At 40.9% G+C, this 19,937-nt stretch overlaps 1 protein-coding gene across 2 annotated transcripts in view; it reads right to left on the bottom strand.

Annotated features, from left to right (window-relative positions):
- Positions 1-497: 497 nt before the first annotated feature.
- Positions 498-19,937, bottom strand: part of LOC145341291 (vasculin-like) — a 92,392-nt gene continuing 72,952 nt past the window's right edge. Inside the window, exons 10-13 of one of the 2 annotated variants that reach the window (XR_013886347.1) lie at positions 17,430-17,617; positions 16,522-16,624; positions 9,008-9,632; positions 498-1,087 (exon numbers count right to left, since the gene is read on the bottom strand). Coding sequence is in view for 1 of the 2 variants with exons in the window: in XM_080186216.1 (XP_080042342.1) it covers positions 9,483-9,632; positions 16,522-16,624; positions 17,430-17,617 (441 nt within the window). In the remaining variant the exon portion in view is untranslated. Of the gene's footprint in view, positions 1,088-8,648; positions 9,633-16,521; positions 16,625-17,429; positions 17,618-19,937 lie in introns of those variants that run through there. The other variant, XM_080186216.1, reaches the window with a different exon arrangement.

Here is a 19,937-nt window from a genome sequence, read left to right as displayed (position 1 = left end):
TAGCTTTATTAAAATGTTTAATTGCAAACCTACTTCTCTTTACTCTTGCCATATTTGACTTATTTTCACAACAACAAACGATTGGGAGACTTAATTAGACTTCCACCTCAGAGAAAAACAGAGGGTTAGAGTTTCCTGCACATTTACACCAGTAATATTAACACAATTTAAGTTTGTTACCACCCAAGTATGTGTTTTCAATGCTGGGGCAAAATTCTTCATGTCTCAATCACATCCTGCCCACATCCCCAGGTTGAAATTGCAGGAATCAATTGCACTGGTTTAAGAAGGCTCTTCAAATTGTGTTCATTTTTGACACACACAGGCACGCAAAAGGTTTATTTATTTCAAAACATTTTTAGTTTACAAAGCACTGACTAATGTTTATCAATGAAACTACATTTTCATTTAAATCAGGCAAATGTTTGGTCACACACCTAAAGTGGTTATTTGACGAGAAACTCAAAGAAGAGGTTGCATTGCATTCCATTATGCTGCCTGACTGGATTTATTGCCATGTATTAGCATACAGTGAAAAGTATTGTTCTTGTGCGCTATACAAAGTATACCGTTCATAGAGAAGGAAATGGGAGTGCAGAATGTAGTGTTGCAACTGTAGCTAGGTTGTAGAGAAAGATCAACTTAATGCAAGGTAAGTCCATTCAAAAGTCTAACATGAGCAGGGAAGATGTTCTTGAGTCAGTTGGTATGTGACCGCAGACGTTTGTATCTTTTTCCTGAAGAAGATGGGAGAGAGAATGTCCGGAGTGCATGGAGTCCTTGATTATGCTAGCAGCAGGAAGTGTAGACAGAGTCAATGGATGGGAGACTGGTTTGTGAGATGGATTGGGCTACATTCACAACCTTTTGTAGTTTCTTGCGGTCTTGAGCAGAGAATGAACCATACAAAGCTGTGATATAGTCAGAAAGAATGCTGGTTCATGGAATGTTTTATATTTATGATTACACTAATGAATTTCAGCAGGAAGTTTCAATTGTAGACTACACCCAGCACAATTTCAAGTGTGGTATGGCAGAGTTCTCAGCAAGCCTCCAAAGTGGAAACTCAGCCCCAGAATATTAAAAGCTGCAAAACAAAATTGAAATAACGAACATATAAATCTACAGACTGTTGCATTTAAAATACCTTCCTGCTTCACACATACAAAGCACATTTTAGAAATAGCCAAGGTAAACTTTAAATAAGTTTCATAAGTTTGAACTCTATCTTACCTTCAAATAATTCCGTGAAATAACTACTTTTTTTAAAAAGAAAGTTAGTGAAAACGAATAAATACCTCACAAATGAGCAACCGTTGCCACCTAGAAGGACAAAGGCAGCAGATGCACAAGTGAACGTCTATCTCTAAATTCACCTCCAATTCGCATACTATTCTGGCTTAGAAAGATCTCGCTGCCCCTTCATCATTACTGGGAACTCTTCCCCTGACAGTACAATAGATGTACCTTCACCATAGAACCTTGCAGGTGGTAGCTCACCACCATCTCTTCAAGGGCTATTAGGGCATTAGCAATGATTTCCATATCCCATGAATGAATTCCTAAAATATACACCCTATGAAGTAAAAGTACATACAATGCATATCACTTTATAATAAACTCCCTCAATATATCAAATGCATTGAGAAACTAACCCCTTGATTTCAATGAGCAAATCAATTACAAAGGTGCTTACATGTACAGTGAAACCTACAAACTAGACAGTTTAGGGACTGGCATCAGCTGCCATATCTTTATAGTTGCCCTTATTTACAAATTAGTCACTTTATAGACTTAGAAAGTACTCTTCAAATGGAATTCTTTACTTAACATCCACAGCAACAGAAAAAATTCTAGTTTTGGGACTGAGTGCTTGCAAAGATAAAACAGTTTCTCTGTCACTATGGCTACTGGCTAAATAGTGCTCTATCCTACAAAAGCCGTTTCTTTCACAAAACCCGCTACTGCCTTGTACTGACCTGTACAACCAGTGTTTTATACTGTAAAATGGCTTGATGCATTGAAGGTCATCTGCAATTTCTAATTTGTGACTGCCCATGGTTTTTGAGTACCTCTTGGGTATTTTACCATGCAAGTTAATTGGATCACAATAGTGTCCATTTTCTTTGGGAGTGTCTTTAATACAAATGTCATTTTTGCCTGTAGGTGAGCATGTGATACAATGTTAAATGCAAGAGGAGTGTGGCCATTTTAAAATATTTTGGTTCAGGTTTGACTGTTGTAATGACAGCAAAACTGTCAGCATTTGGCATCGTTACAACTGTGAAACAGCTAAAACACAGAAATCCAGAAGTTGCTGCCAATGATTCCTCTTGACATCACTTGAAATGATGATCTTCCACTTTTATACCATTAGTTTTGCAGAAAAAAATCTGCAAAAAGATTACACTTTGTTGACTGAAATGCATTTTAGCTGTAATCTAAGTTGTACCTTGTATCATTTTAGCAAAACTTCCCAACTTTTACATTCCATTCCCTTTGGAATAAAGACCAATATTCCATTTGCTTTCCTCATTATCTGTCGAACATGTACGCTAGCTGTGATTTATGTATAAGGATTCCCAAATCCCTCTGTGCTGCAGCTTCTGGCTTTCTTCCTCTATTTAAATACTTAGTTCCTTTATTCTTCCTACCAAAGTAGATAACTTCAAAAAAGGTGCAATTCTCTCAAAAAAATTCTAAGTGTCGAATTCATGAAAAAACTGAAGTAAATCCCACCCCCCCCCCCCCCATTCTGGCAGGCCTCCAGGACTCTCCTTCACTCCAACAGGGTCGGGCCACCAGCTCCCTTCTAGTAGGAGCTGTTGTAAAGCTCACTTGAGTGAAACATTTGTGGCAGACTTCAGGCCCAGACCCACTAAACAGGTTTAAATGAGCATTGGAATAATTTATTCAGCTCCACACCGATTTTGGCATGCTGGAAATCCAGCGGCCACAGATACGCAAAGGCCGTAGCACTCAGCAGGGAGCCCGGGCCTGCTAGGGTCTCCCACCCTACCAGGAATGGTTCATTCCAGCAGGGTTTACAACTGCTCCCCACTAACAGGGAACAGGCAGCCAACCTCGCTGGAGTGAAGAAAGGCCATGGAGGCCCCCTCAGGTCAGGGTAAGGGGGTGCCCCCTAGGCAGTGCCAATCTTACCCCCAGCACTTCCCTAGGGGCAAACTGGCAATGCTCAAGGGGCACTTGGCACTGCCCAAACATTGGGCAAAGCCAAAGGGTGTGGCCAGAGGGGGCAGGACCTATTGGGGGCAAATCAGTGGGGATGGGAGGGACCCACTGCCACTCTGCATTCAAGGTCGGCGGCAGGTGATCAGGCCTGGCCATCCGGGGTGGGGTGGGAGGGTGGGGATTGGGGCTGGACAGGGAATGGAGACATAGGGATTGGCCCTGAGGTCCAGCAGGTCAGGTGATTGGGGTGGGGGTGGCAAGGTTTGCAGGGCTGGCCAGCAATTAGAAAGCTTGCAGTATGGGGCGTGCATCAATTTTGGCACTGACAGATTGGCGCATGCATGCACAGTGGCCCACTTATTGCTATGCTGCTGGCCTCTCCAACGGAAATAGGTCCCACCCCCTGATTTTCAGAAGGAATCCTGCTAGTGCGGGAAATTCAATCTGAAAATCCCACTTAAAAAAAAAATCAGCAAGTGTTTTTGCAAACCACATACCTGGGGAAGTAGGGAGGGCTTTAAACTAAATGAGGGGTCAATGATTCTGAAGGGAGGATATGTAGGCTTACAAGGTTAAAAGATACGGAAGCATAGGAAGGCGCTATTAAGGTAATTATCCCCAGAGTTTGACAAGGAGGGTCAGAGTGTCTACCGTTAAAAAAAACAGCAAACAGAATCAAGGGACAGAAAAAACAGTAAAAAAGCAACATTAATGACTCTCTACTTAAATGCACGCAATATTCGGCGCAAAATAAATTAACTGACAACACAAATTGAGGTTAGCAGGTGTGATCTTATAACCATGCAGAGACAGTTTCAAGGAGATAAAACTAAATATTCAGGGGTATGTGATTTTCCTTAAGGTCAGACAAAAGGATGGTGGTGTGGTCGCTTTGTTAGTACCAGATGGAATAAGTACAATAGCAAGAAACAATTTTAGATTGGAAGATGTAGAATCAACATGGGTGAAGGTAAGGAATTACATGAGAAAGACGACACTAGTGGGAGTAGTCTATAGGGACCCTAGAATATATTGTAGGGCAAAGAATACATCAGGAGATAATGATGGTATGTAAAAAAGACAGTACGTTAATCACGGGTGACTTTAATCTTCATGTGAATTGAGAAAATCAATTAACAGAGGGAGCCATGAGGATTCATAGTGTGTATTTGGGACAGTTTCCTTGAATAACATGGTGGGGATACAACCAGAGATCAGGTTACTTTGGATCTGGTGATGAGATAAATATTCTCAAGAGTAAAAGATCCCCGAGGAAACTGTGACATAATATTTAGCAGTTCGTGAAGAAGGTTAATTACCAAGGGACGAGTGTTGGCTGGAGTGGACTGGGAAAGAAGTTCAATGGAAAAGACAGTTGAACGACAGTGGCAGACATGAAAATAATTTATAGAATCATAATGCAGAAGAGGCCCTTCAGTCCATTGAGTCACTATTGACACATTAGAAACACCTGAACTCCCACCTAATCCCATCTGCCAGCACTTAGCACATTGTCCTGAATGTTGTGACGCGCCAAGTGCTCATCCAGGTACTTTTTAAAGGATATGAGGCAACCTGCCTCGATCACCCTCCCAGGCAGCACATTCTGAATCATCACTGCCCTCTGGGTAAAAAAAAAAAGTCTTTCTTACATCTCCCCTGAATTTGCTGCCTCTCACTTTGAAGTGATGTCCTGTCATGACTGACCCTTCAACTAAGGAGAACAGCTGCTCCTTATCCACTTTGTACATGTCCCTCATATCTTGTACACCTTGATCAGGTCACCCTGTCTTTTCTGCGTCAACAAAAACAACCCAAGCGTATCCGACCTCTTTTCATAATTTAAATGTTCCATCCCAGGCAGCATCCTGATAAATCTCCTCTGCATCCCCTCTAATGCAATCATATCCTTCCAATAATGTGGTGATCAGACTGCATACGGTATTCTAGCTGTGGCCTCACCAAAGTTCTATACAATTCCAACATGACTTCCCTGCTTTTGTAACCTATGCCTCGATTGATAAAGGCAAGTATCCCACAGGAATTGTTCACCAGTCTACTGGCATGCCCTTCTGTCTTCAGAAATCAGTGGGCAAACATGCCACAGTTCTTTTGTTCCACAGAACTTCCAGTATCCTACCATTCATTGAGTACTTGTCAAATTACTCCTTCCAAACTTTTCAGGGTTAAATTCCACCTGCCATTTATCTGCCTATTGTCTGTATCTTTTTGTAGCTGGATATATTCTACCAGTTAATCACCTGGCCAATCTGTGTCATCCACAAACTTTCTAATCCTTCCCATTACATATAAATGACTAATAGGGGGTCCAATGCCCTGTGATATGCCACTGAACACCAGCTGCCAGTCACTAAAGCAGCCTGTCATCACCCTCTGTCTCCGACAACTGAGGAAATTTTAAATCTACTTTATCAAATTACCCTACATCCCATGTGCTTTACAAGTCTCCCATGCGGGACCTTGTCAAAAGCTTTGCTAAAATCCATATGAACTACATCAATTGCACTTCCCTTGTCTACACACCTGTTCACATCCTCAAACAATTCAATCAATTTCTTAGACATGACTTCCCTCTGACAAAGCCATGCTGACTATCCCTGATCAAGCTTTGCCTCTCTAAGTGGAAAGGGATGCTGTCCTTCATAAGAACATAAGAACATAAGAAATAGGAGCAGGAGTAGGCCATCTAGCCCTTCGAGCCTGCCCCGCCATTCAATAAGATCATGGCTGATCTGTTGTGGCTCAGTTCCACTTTCCCGCCCTCTCCCCATAACCCTTAATCCCCTCTCTTATCAAAAACCCATCAACCCGCTTCTTAAAAATATTTAGCGAGGCAGCCTCCACCACTTCAACGGGCAGAGAATTCCAGAGATTCACCACCCTTTGAGTGAAGAAGTTCCTCCTCAACTCCGTTCTAAACCGCCTCCCCTTTATCTTGAGGCTGTGCCCCCTAGTCCTACTGTCTTTTTTGAGCGGCAAGAGTCTCTCCACCTCTATCCTAAGTTTCTCCAATAGCTTGCCAATTTCCTTGTCCATAAGAAGCTCAATTTGCAGCATGTTGTGATTGCTATTACTAAAATGCTTCCCCCACCACCACCACCTCAACCATCTGTCTGGCTTCATTCCTCAGAATTAGGCCCAAACAGTTCCTTCCCTTGTTGGGCCTTCCTTATGTTGATCTAAAAAATTCTCCTGTACACATTTCAAGAAATCTACTCAATCCAAGCCCTTAACACTATGTATATCTCAGTTAATGTGGCAAAGTTGAAATCACCCAATATTAGTAACACTACCTTCATTTTTACACACCTCCACAAATGAGCACATATTTGCTGCTCAATATTCCTGTCTGGAGGTCTATAATAAACACCTAGCAATGCGGATGCCCCTTTTTTATTCCTAAACTCTACTCTCAAAGCTTCATTTGGTGTCCTGCCCAAGATATCCCTCCTTACTGCTGTAACTGACTCCTTAACTAATAATGCAATGCCTCTTCCTCTTTTACCTCCTCCCATCTTGCCTGAAGATTCTATATCCCAGAATGTTGAGTTGCCTATTCTGTTCTTCCTTCAACCAAGTCTCTGATGACTGCTATATCACACTCCCATGTGTAAATCATTGCCCTTAACTCACTTGCTTTACCTGCGGTAGCTCTGGTGTTAAAATAGAGGCCATCCAGCCTGACCTTACTCCCTTAAAATTTAATACAGCTGCACTCCCCGACTTATTTGTTCATGAATTCATAACTCTCAACAAATATATCCCACCTAGGAAAAAGATTCCAGGAAGATAAATTAAACATAGTTAACAAGGAAATTAAGCATAGTATTAAACTGAAAGAGAAAAATATACAATATGGCAAAGATTAACGATAAAGCCAGAGGGTGGAAAAAGTTTTAAAAACCGATAAAAGATGACCAGCAAGAAAAGTAAAAAGTGACAGCAAGAGCTTCTTTAAATATTTAAAAAGGAGTGAGATCTAAGTGAACATAGGCCTCAGAATGAAATAGGGAAATAATACTCAGGAACCAGGAAATGGTGGGAGAAATAAGCACAGTAGAAGACATATAATATTCCAAAAATACTAATCAAGGGAAAGTAGGGAGGAAATAAATACTATAATTATTTTGAGAAAAAATATTAGCAATATTAATGGAGCTATAAGGTCAATAAATCCCCTGGACTTGAGTTGCATCCTAGGATATTAAAGAAAGTAGCTACAGAGATGGTAAATGCACCAATAGTAATCTTCCAAGGATCCCGAAAACCTGGAAAAGACCAAGAATTTGAAAACTGCTGTGACTGTTGCACTTTTGAAAAAAGCTATGAGATAAGAAATTAAAACTAGAGGTTTAAGGGCCGAGTTTCTATTTGCTGACTGTCACATCAACCAGAGTCATGGAAAACCGGGAAGAAAATGGTGCCAGCAATCTTGGATTCTTTGGCCTAAGTTTTTCATTCTTCCTTCTTCCAGCTTGTAAGATAACTGTGGAAATTCATCAAATTTCTGAAATTGTAATTAATTTTCCACAAAAAATTCACCTAATAAAAAAGTGAATTTTGTTTCTTCTGGCCCATAATATCAGTAGTTTTGATATTACATTCAAAGTTAAACATTATATCAAATGTAACCAAAGAGTGCATCCTGTGTGTCACAAAACAACATCAAGAAAATTGTTAGCGTTTAAATAATTTGCCAAGGCAGGGATCCTATTACATAACACGCCTGTGAAGTGTTATATGAAATTTAACTAGTATTAAAATATTTTTAAGGACGATTTTACACTAATTCTTGCAACTAAATTCATACAATTAATTCTTGCCTTTTTTTCTTGCAGAAAAGTAGACAGATTGCGATGGTTAAATAAAATAATTGAGTGTCTACATATAAAATTCATGAAATCAAAGCCACATAATCCCGGCTGAAAGAAAGGAAAAGGTCTGCAAATTTGCATTTATGTAGTACCATATCACTTATCAAAATCCCAAAGTAGTTCAAAGAGTAAATTATTGTTCACCTACTGAAGAGTGAGTAAATGCAGTAGTCAATCAAACATAGCACGCTCCTACACAGAGCAATTAAATTAATGACAATTGTTAATTTCTCTGAATACTGGCTGAAGGAATAATTTCAACTAGGCCACTGCGAAAATTCCACGCTCTTTGAATAGTGCAATGAGGTGTTTAAAGTTCATCTCAATTATCAGAATGGGCAACACCTCTGACAATATAACACTCAGGATTGTATTGAAGTGTTAACCTAGATTATATGTTCAAATCCTCATGTGGAGATTAAACCCAGTCTGTTATGGGTCATGGCCACAACCTTTTTAAAAGGTTTCAGCTTCTCTTACAAGGTAATTGGAATTTGAAGCCTGATATTAAATATGCAGGAGCACCAACTCCCAAAATAGTCCTGGCACAAAGTCAGACCATCATCAGACTTGCTGCAAATCCAGTTTTTATTCCATTTAGTGAATAGATCCAGCAACTGTGATCATAACCTCTCGGTAAGACTTATAAGTAACTGCTTTATCAAAATAATCTGTCAATTTTGAATAGTTTGCTTTGGACAGTCCACCCTGAATATCAAGGCTGTGTGCAGCACAGATAAAGCTCTTGATCTCAGTATTTTTCTTTCTGCAAATTGAAGAATGTGATGATTTTTTTAAAAAACTACAAAAAATCAATTAACTTTGAGAAAGAAGTGGAACAGTACAAGAGCACTCATTAATTTTAGGCAATGAAAATTCTACTGCATCTTTCTCCACTTTTGGACAACATGCTACATCACCTGTTTTTCTGTAGACACTGGACTTGCAGGGTCCTGTTTTGGTAATGAATATGATTCAACAAGCAGGATACTGTGTTTTCAGATTGCTGTTTCTCAACGAATGGAACAACTTTAAGCCAAAAGCTCCATGGAACAATACACAATTTGAACTTCAATTCGGTTTATTAGATCTGTGAATTATCCCATGATCAATAATTTTTTTTCACATTGTAGTAATGTATCTTCTGATCAGCAGTGATGAAGCAGATCAATGCTAAATCCAACTGAAATCCTCATTACTACAAAAGGCCGTTACAAAGCATTAAGCAAAGTTCAAATTAGGCCAAGTCCAACAATCTGTGTTCTTGAATAAAGAAGTCCCCTCATATTTCTTCTGGTGGGGTACCGTACTGCTTTTAATGCAGTTTATTTTTGGCAGTTTACCACAATGATAATTATTATACCCAAATAATTTTTTGTGTCTTTCTTTAACCTCTCACACATCATCATCAGATGTATCGCTGCTGCTCGTCTCTGTGTCATCATTAACAGTGGGCTTACAAGTGCTCTTCCACGTACTAAATTTGAAGTTACAAGTTAGACCATTTTTCAGAAGACCATTTTTTCGAAGACCATTTTTCTGTAGCTGAAATAAAACATAAGAATACATTAAAAAATTGCAAGGTAACAAACCACAAATATAACAAATCTGTAACAAACCCAGCAATACAGCAATTATAATGTAAAATGCTGCTGCCTTAGTCAAAACTGGACAAGAGTTAAATTCCAGAGTTAAGGCGAGTGACTGCCCTTGACTTCAAGGCAGCATTTGATCAAGTATAACATCAAAATGGGAACCGAGGGGTAAACTCTGCTCTGGTTGAAATTGTTTGATTTCTGTGAAATCGTTTGATTTCAACCAGAGCAGAGTTAACCCCTCGATTACCCCAGAGCACAAAGGTAGAGGGTTGAAGCCAATCATCTTAACTCCAGGACACCAGTTCCTCAGGGCAGTGTGGTAGGCCGAACCATCTTCAGCTGCTTCAATGACCTTCATTCCACTACAAGGATGGGACAGCTTGATCAGCAACCTAACCACCACCTTCCATATTCACTCCCTCCACTACCAGGGCACAGTGGCAGTCGTGTGTAGCATATACAAAATGCATTTCAGCACCTCACCAAGGCTCCTTCAACAGCACCTTCCATACACACATACAATCTCTAGCAACTAGTAGGACAAGGGCATCAGACCACTTCTTACAATGGTCCTCTCCAAGTTTCATGCTACCCTGACTCAGAATAATATCACTGTTGCTGTCACTGAGTTAAAAAAACTCCCTCCTTCAGAACACTGCTGATATATCCATCCCAGTTGGACTACAGCAGTCCAAGAAAGTGGCTCATCACATTGGGCATTTAGGGACAGGCAATAAATGTTGGCCCAGCCAACAATGCTCATATCCCAAGAACTAAAAAAGATTGTGTTTGACCCTCAGTCACAGCCAAACACTAGATTAAACAATCTTTTCGTTAACTGATCTCAAAGTACATGAGTGGAGACAATGCATCCAGACAGAACTAACACATCATCTCCCTCCAGCTTCCTTTGGCTGAACTGTGGCACTGAGATAGCATTCATATTAGTGGATAGTACTGCAGTAAGGCTCTACTCTCCAAATCATACAGTCATAGAGGTTTACAGCATGGAAGCAGGCCGTTCAGCCCAACTTCTCCATGCCACCCTTTAAAACCTCTAAGCTAATCCCAATTACCCGCATTTGGCCCATACCCCTCTCTATCCATCGTACCCATGTGACTATGTAAATACTTTTTAAAAGATAAAATTGTATGCGCCTCTACTACCACCTCTGGCAGCTTGTTCCAGACACTCAGCACCCTCTGAAAAAATTACCCCTCTGGACACTTTTGTATGTCTCCCCTCTCACCTTAAACCTACGCCCTCCAATTTTAGACTCCCCTACCTTTGGGAAAAGATATTGACTAACTACCTTGTCAATGCTCCTCATTATTTTATAGACATCTATAAGATCACCCCTAAGCCTGCTACACTCCAGAGAAAAAAAGTCCCAGTCTATCCAGCTCTCCTTACAACTCAATCCATCAAATCCCGATAGCACCCTAGTGAAGTGTGACTGGCATAAAAGAAACAGTCCTTCAAGAATGCCAAAAACAAAGCTATTCTGTTCCTATTAAGGAGTTGATTTGAAGTGAAATCATTTACTGCAACTTGCTTCCAACTCTCTTGCCAGTCATACTCCTGAATCTGATGTTAAATGCATAAGAGGCATGCAGATCATCTTGACTTTTCCTTTCCTCTCTCTGGGAATACACCTCAAATGAAAATGGGCAACAAGAATGAAGTGGGGGAAATATAAGAACATAAGAAATAGGAGCAGGAGTAGGCCATCCAGCCCTTCGAGCCTGCCCCGCCATTCAATAAGATCATGGCTGATCTGTCGCTGCTCAGTTCCACTTTCCCGCCCTCTCCCCATAACCCTTAATCCCCTCTCCTATCAAAAACCCATCAACCCGCGTCTTAAAAATATTTAGCGAGGCAGCCTCCACCACTTCAACGGGCAGAGAATTCCAGAGATTCACCACCCTTTGAGTGAAGAAGTTCCTCCTCAACTCCGTTCTAAACCGCCCCCCTTTTATCTTGAGGCTGTGCCCCCTAGTCCTATTGTCTTTTTTGAGCAGGAAGTCTTTCCACCTCTATCCTATCCATCCCATTCATCATCTTATACGTCTCAATGAGATCTCCTCTCATTCTTCTAAACTCTTAACGAGTACAAGCCCAGTTTATTCATCCTCTCCTCATAGCTCAACCCCCTCAACTCCGGTATCAGCCTAGTAAACCTCCTCTGCACTCCCTCCAAGGCCAAAATATCTTTGCGCAGGTGCGGCGCCCAAAAATGCACACAGTACTCCAGTTGCGGCCTCACCAATGCCCTATACAGCTGCAGCAAGACCTCCCTACTTTTATATTCAATCCCCCTCGCTATGAAGGCCAGCATCCCATTCTCCTTCCTGACCACCTGCTGCACCTGCAAGCTGGGTTTTTGCGACTCATGCACAATATATAATATAGGATATATATAATATATATATATATATAGGAATGAACACACACTCCATAATTCCTCAGTGCACCAACGTACAATCTAGATTTCACTGTTTAAATTGGTGATTTGTGCAGTGATAAAAAAGGCAACCTGTCCTTTAGTTTCAATTTTCAAATTCATGCTTCCTTAACAAGACAATATTCTAGCAGCAAAACTGTTCAGGTTTCCTTCCAAATTCTGCTATTTTGAATAAATGTCAAATTATTGTTCACCAGGATGAAACAAAATATATTTTAGAACGAGACTGGCATTTTGAAAGAATGCATTTGAAGTAGTCGCACAAACAGTTTCCTCTCAAGATTTTAGTCGTATTTAAACATGGTAGAATGCTCCACACTAAAAAAAAAAGTGTAATTTGATGCAAATAATTCTTAGAGATTCATGAATATGTCCCTTATCCCATTTGTTAGTTTTAATCTTTTTTATTCGCTCATGGGACATGGGCGTCGCTGATGGGCAACAAATGCTGGCCAAAGGGCAGTAGAGTCAACCACATTGCTGTGGCTTTGGAGTCAGATGTAGGTCAGACCAGCTAAGGACAGCAGATTTCCTTCCCTAAAAGGACATTAGTGAAGCAAAAGGGTTTTTCCAACAATCGACAATGGTTTCACGGTCAACAGTAGACTCTTAATTCCAGGTTCTTTTAGTTGACTTTAAATTCCATCATCTGCCATGGAGGATTTGAACCTGGATCCCCAGACTAATAGTCTAGGGATAATACCAGTAGGCCATCGCCTGCCCTACTTTTATTTTAATTTAATCTAGTCATGATGAGTGTAGTTTAAATGTATATGATATACCTTTGTAATCTCTTCCCATGTAATTTTGTAACAACTTCACAAAGGAAGGGAATACCATCTTTAAATGTTATAGCACAAATACTGTAATGTTTCTGGTAACAACTTCACAGAGGAAGGAAGACTGTTTCTTGTAAGTTTTTCCAGACTTGTAGAAATTGGTTCAGACTTCTAACACTGATCCAGAGGACATTCAAAAATCACCTGAGCTTCACCACTTCTCCTTTCAAATCCATGTATCTACTACAATTTAAGCTACATTATTCTAATTCTTTTAGTGTAGAAATATTGAATTATTCAGTTATTTGAATTAGTCAATCCAAACAACTTAGATAGGCAGGAATTTAAATGCCAGAAAAAAATCAGATATTTCAAATTGAATGCACAACACAAACAGGGAACAATGATTATTGTCTCATAATGTTAGCTATGCAAAAGGACTAGGAGCAATTTCACATAGGCAAGAATGAATCCATTCCAGGTAAACTGAATACGACTGACAGGGTTTTAAGGAGGAGATGGTTGAGGAATAGTCGAAGTACATCCCCAAGAGGAAAGAGCAACAAAAGCCAGTGCTTGCTGGAGGATAGAGAATAGGATGAATCAGGGGGTATATGACAGCTGTGAGGTTGACAAAACAAAAGAGAGACCAAGCTGTCTGTAGAAAGTTTGGAGGGGAAATGGAAAAAGAAATAAAAGAAGCAAAAAGAGAAAGTGAGAGATAACACCAGCAACCAACATACAAGAGAATCCAAAAGTCTTCTAAAGGCAAATAACGAAAGGGTAGTAAGAGGTAGGTTGGGGCTGATTAAAGATCAAAAAGGGAATTGATGCATGGGGCATGGAGAAAGTGCTGTATGAGCTCTCTGCATCTGACTTTATGCAGAAAGAAGAAGCTGCCCAAAACATACTGAAGATGATGATAGCTGAAACACTGCAAGGTGTGATGGGGGTGGAGGTACTTTGAAGTTGATGAAACTAGATCAGACAAGTTCCAGGATGCTGATGGAAGTAAGGCTGAAATTTCAGAGGTACTGACCATAACTCCTTTGATATGTGTAGTGCTAGAGGACTGGGGAACTGCAAATGTTGCACCTTTGGTGCGAGGAGAGACTCAGCAATGACAGGCCAGTCAGCCTTCTTTAAGAATTGAGATGTGGGCATCGCTAGCCAGGCCAGCATTTATATCCCATTTCTAATTGCCTTAGAGAAGGTGCTGACAAACTGGCTTCTTGAACGACTGCAGTCCATGTGGTCCAGGTACAACTACAGTGCTATAAGGGAGTTTCAGGCTGTTGGCCAGGCAGCAGTGAAGCAACAGCAATACACTTCCAAGTCAGGATGGTGAATGGCTTGGAAGGGATCTTCCAGGTGATGTTCTCACGCGCCTGCTCTTTTCCTTCTAGACGACAGCAGTTGCAGGTTTGGAAGGTGCTGTCTCAGGAGCCTCTGTGAGTTCCTGCAGTGCATCTTGTAGATGGTACAAACTGCTGCCAAAATGTGCAATCTGCACTAACTCTCAGTCAAGCAACATCTTGGTAATAAAACACAATCTGGTTTTCAAGGCCTTCCATGGCCTGGCAACTCCACTTCTTTGTATCTTCCATCAGCCCCAATACCCTCCAAGATGTCTGTGCCCCTCCAATTCTGGGCTCTTGAGCACTACAAATTTAATCAGTCAATGACTGGCTATCATGCCATCAGCTGCATAGGCCCTAAGTTCAGGAATTTCTCATGAAACTTCTCCATTTCTCTGCCTTTCTTTTTTCTTTTCCTCCACCACTGCCCATTGAAGTGGTGGAGGCTACCTCACTAAATATATTTAAGTCACAGGTAGATAGGTTTTTGACAGACAAGGGAATTTAGGGTTATGGGGAGACAGCAGGAAAATGGAACTGATCCACTTCAGATCAGCCATGATCTTATTGAATGGCAGGGCAGGCTCGAAGGGCTAGATGGCCTAGTCCTGCTCCTATTTCTTATGTTATGTTCTTTTGAGATAATCTTTAAAATCAACTGCTTTAACCAAACTTTAGACCATCTGCCCTACTATCTCCTTGCATAGTTTCAGTATCAAAGTTTGCTTCATAACAATCCTGTGAAATGCCATGTTTTATTACATTAAAGGCTCCACACAAATACCATGACAGCCCAAATATCTTTCCAACTCTTGAGCATCTAATGCAATAAGTCTAGAATTAGGACTATCCAACAGGGAGTTCCGGCAAGATTGATCATACATATTTAGACCTACTCTCTGGGTAACACAGGTGCCTGGACTGTCGTGATGGAAAGAAGCTGGCACAAGTTAAGACTGTGGTGGCCCAGTGGGTGGCACTGCTGCCTCACAGCACCAAGTAATTGGGCTCCATTTCAACCTGGAGTCACTGCCTATATGGAGATTGCACATTCTCTCCATGTCCGCGTGGGTTTCCTCTGGGTTCTCCAGTTTCCTCCCACAGTCCCAAAATGTACAGGTTAAGGCAACTGACCATGGTAAATGTATGGGATTGCAGGATAGGATGGGGAGGGGATCTGGGTAAGATGTTCTGAGTGTCGGTGCAGGCTCAATGGGTCGAATGGTCTTCTGCACAGTAGGGATTCTGTGATTCATTTCACCTTCAAAAAACCTGGATAAAAACGTGACATTTCAAGTTGAGGAAGGAATATAAAAAAGTTTGTTGCTTTTTAACCAACTATAAAAAAAGTTTTTCCATGCGAGTTGAAAAGCAGTAGAGGGGATTTAAAAAAAATTTTTTTTTTTTTAAAAACATCACGCTATCATCTTGGAGGCTAATAAGACATAATAGGAGAATTCATGGGCTGATTAACAGGCCATCCAGCTGCAACACAAAGTGTTGCCATTACAAACATTTTTACACCAGCTAGTTTTATCCAGCTGAAGGAAATAACGTGCTTCTAAAATCCATACAATGGGAATAGGAACACAACCTGAACCCGAGTCCCTGGTGCTGTGAGGCAGTAGCACTAATCGCTGTGCCACCATGCACTTGCTTAACTACAATCCAGGCATTTGTGCTATCCAGAGTGTTGGTTTAAATATATATTCTAAACGTGACTTCAGAGCCGCAGCAATGTGGCTGACTCTTAAATGCCCAACTCGTAAATGCCCCCAGGGATGGGCAATAAATGCTGGCCCAGCCAGCGACGCCCACATCCAATGAACAAAAAAAAGCCTACCAAACTCATGTATCTAGCTCACTCCTGGAATTTAGAGCTGAAGCTCTGTTTGCCACATGCCAGGAATGCCTGCCGTGGGGATCAAATGCTGAACATTCTGACTCAGGAATGCCACCAGCAAATCAAAAGTTCACTCCAAAAAATTTACAAGCTATTCAATTTGACATTTTCAGAATTTTGCCAATCTGGCATATTGCTTACTAAGTATTGGAACCAATTAACATCTAAGGTGTATAACTAAAAATGAGGGGTAAGATGGGGAGAGGTGTGTGTGTGTGTGTGTGTGTGTGTGTGTGTGTGTGTGTGTGTGTGTGTGTGTGTATACGCGCGCAAATAAAAAGGGTCATAAAATAGATGCAGTTCTGCCAAATACCGAACAGAACATTGTTACCTGTTCACTGATTGCCTGGAATTCCCTCATTTCATCCTCTGTTAATGGAGCACAAGTTTCATCATTTTCACTTTCTTCCTGCCAACCCATCTCTTTCAGCAACCTAGAAGGAAACAAAGTATTCAGTAGAATAATGCACTATTTAACGTGCCATGCTGAAGGAAATCTAAGTTCAAGCATTATACTTTTACAGCATAATATTCTTCACTTCCATTTGAAGGTCATTTTATTTTAAATACAACATCCCCTTTCCCAGAATTACTGTTCAAAGTTTGTAATTCATCAGTCAGCTGCCATCAGTTCTTTTCAGAATTATCTAGATGATGTCAAGTTAGAATCAAAGTCAACATGGAACACAATGCAAGCCAACAAGCCTAACATGCATTATATACAGAATGATAATATCTGCTAAGAAAACAAACATTATACATCACAAGTTTATACTTGGGAAGATAAATGATGTAATTGGAAAGCAAACATGACACTAGAAAAATATTCCTTGGATGGTTATTACTGACAGCTACAGTTCAAGGGGTACAACTGTGATGAGATTGTAAAAACCTTTGAAATGGAAATAAAGTATCCACGTAAGACAGAAAGAAGGTTTGTGTGTAAAAAGGAGGGGGAAAAAAATCAAAAATCTACAACACGCCTAAGTACTGTAAACAGTACAACTCTTAAAACAAAAGGACAAGATAATGGGTGGAAATTGCATTTGGACATGGAAAAAACCAATCCTACAATTACATTCACAGAACTGACGGCATAATGTACATAATGCTAGAGATTGCCAGACGGAAAGTTTCCCAACAACTTGTAATTGACTCCTTTGCGGTCTTACTGCACCTAATCAATAAAATGAATTGGAGTTTCAGATTTTAAGTATGTCTATATGATTTTACACATACCTATGCTCAGCTTCCAGTGAACTTGATAAAATATTAGATTGGGGGAATGCTGATGGGCGAATGGTTGACTGGGAAAGAGCTCGAGCATTTCCATTCTCCCTACGATCACCGTTTTTATCAAAATTTCTGTTTTCATCTCTTTCTTGATGAGTATTCTTGTTTTGTTGCATGCTAAACATTTCATAATCCTGCAGATGATAGACCAAGACAAAAACAAATTTTGCAGATCAGCTGTTTGCTAATATTGATTTCTTGAGAAAAGAAAATACGCCAGAAACTTTTAAAGTTTCACATTGTGCAACAAGTTTTAAAGGCAAGCAAATCTTTCGCTTTTAAAAGAAACAGCTTGAAACAAAAAGGTGCCCAATGCCATTTGTAGCACAAGACCCTATGATATGTGCCTTTATCAATAACAATTATTCAATTTCTGTTTAAAAAATAATTCTGTTGGGTGATGGCAAGTGTACTACTCAAAGCAGCTGGAGAAAAACCAATAATTAATTTGAGAGAGATACACCAATATTTATTGATACCAGTGTGCCATGGTACAAGTAGCAGCATTCCTCAGCACAGAGTCAAAAGGTTCAAAATCCACTCCTGAGACTGGAGCAAAAGTTTCTAGGCTGACACTCCTTTGCAATACTGACAGGGTGCTGGGCTGTGGATGTCTTTTGGGTAAGGTATTAAATCTGCTCTCTCAGGTGGACATCAAAAGGTTCCATGGTACTGTTTAGAAGATGTGGCAATGCTGGCGTTGGACTGGGGTAAATACAGTAAAAAAAATCTTACAACACCAGGTTAAAGTCCAACAGGTTTATTTGGTAGCAAAAGCCACTAGCTTTTGGAGCACTGCTCCTTCATCAGTTGAGTAGGGTTTCAGTTCACAAAGAGGGCAACTCAGATAATGGTTGGAATGCGAGTCTTTACAGGTAATTACAGGTCTTCACAACCGCAAACAGACCACTGTCCGCAGCAAACTACGCAGCCTTCGGGAGAAGTGACCACGACACCACACAATCCTGCCACAGCAACCTCTAAGACGTGCTGGATCATTGACATGGATGCCATCATCTCATGCAAGAACACCATCCACCAAGTACATAGTACATATTCTTGCAATTCAGCCAACATTGTCTACCTGATATGCTGCAGGAAAGAACGTCCCAAGGCATGGTAACTTGAGGAGACCATGCAGACACTACAACAATGGATGAATGAACACTGCTTGAAATCACCAGGCAAGAATGTTCTCTACATATGGGGGAGCACTTCAGCGGTCACGGGCAATCATCTTCGGGTAAGCGTTCTCCAAGGTGGCCTTCACGACACAACAACGCAGAGTCGCTGAGCAGAGACTGATAGCCAAGTTCCGCACACGAGGACAGCCTCAATCAGGATCTTGGGTTCATGTTACACAATCTGTGACCCCCATGACATGCCTGGGCTTGCAAAATCTCACTAACTGTCCTGGCTGGAGACAATCCACATCTCTATAACCTGTGCTTAACCCTCTCTCCACTCACATATCTGTGCCTTTCAGACTTGATTACCTGTAAAGACTCAAATTCCAACTATTATTTTGTGATATTGAGTTTGTGTCTTTATATGCCCTGTTTGAGAACTGAAATCCCACTCACCTGATAAAGGAGCAGCACTCCGAAAGCTAGTGGCTTTTATAACCAAATAAACCTGTTAGACTTTAATTTGGTGTTGTGAGACTTCTTACTGTTTCGAAGAGCAGGAACGTTCTCTCTGGTGTTCGGTGGCACATGGTTAGCACTGCTGCCCCACAGCACTTGGCACTGCTGCCTCTCAGTGCCAGGGATCTGGCTTTAATTACAGTCTCAGGTGATTGTGTGGAGTTTGCACATCCTCCCTGTGTCTGCGTGGATTCCTTCTGGGTGCTCTTGTTTCCTCCCACACTCCAAAGGTGTGCGGGTTAGGTTGACTGGCCATGATAAATTGTCCCCCAGTGTCCAAAGATATGTAGGTTTGGAGGATTAGCAGGGTAAGTACGTGAGGTTATGGGGATAGGGATGGATGGGATCGTTGTTGGTATAGGCTCAGTGGGCCGAATGGCCTCCTTTTGCACTATAGGAATTCTATGATTCTATGTAGTGTGTAATATTTAGCCTTCAATCAACATCACTAAAACAGAACATATTGCTGTTTGTGGGAGCTTACTTGTGCAAACCGACTGACATGTTTCCTACATTATAAAAGATTTCATTTCAAAAGCACTTTTCCACTGTAGAGAGCTTTTAGAAATCCTGCTCTTTTTTACAGAATGGCAGAATCACAGGAAGGAAGGGCCCTCTAACCCAACATAAAATGTACTTCACTCTGCAGCACATCAATAAATTGTGAAATTAGCTGCATATTCCTCTCCATCAATAACCTCACCATACGAAGCTACTGGGATGCAAACTAAAGTTTTAAACAGTTGAATAAGAACATAAGAAATAGGAGCAGGAGTAGGCAATCTAGCCCATCGAGCCTGCCCCGCCA

The sequence above is a fragment of the Carcharhinus amblyrhynchos genome, chromosome 1, assembly GCF_965287045.1.
Source record: "Carcharhinus amblyrhynchos chromosome 1, sCarAmb.v2.hapA, whole genome shotgun sequence".
Lineage (NCBI taxonomy): Eukaryota > Metazoa > Chordata > Chondrichthyes > Carcharhiniformes > Carcharhinidae > Carcharhinus > Carcharhinus amblyrhynchos.
The sequence above is the reverse complement of the archived record's forward strand: the minus strand, read 5'-3'. Positions and strand labels throughout refer to the sequence as shown.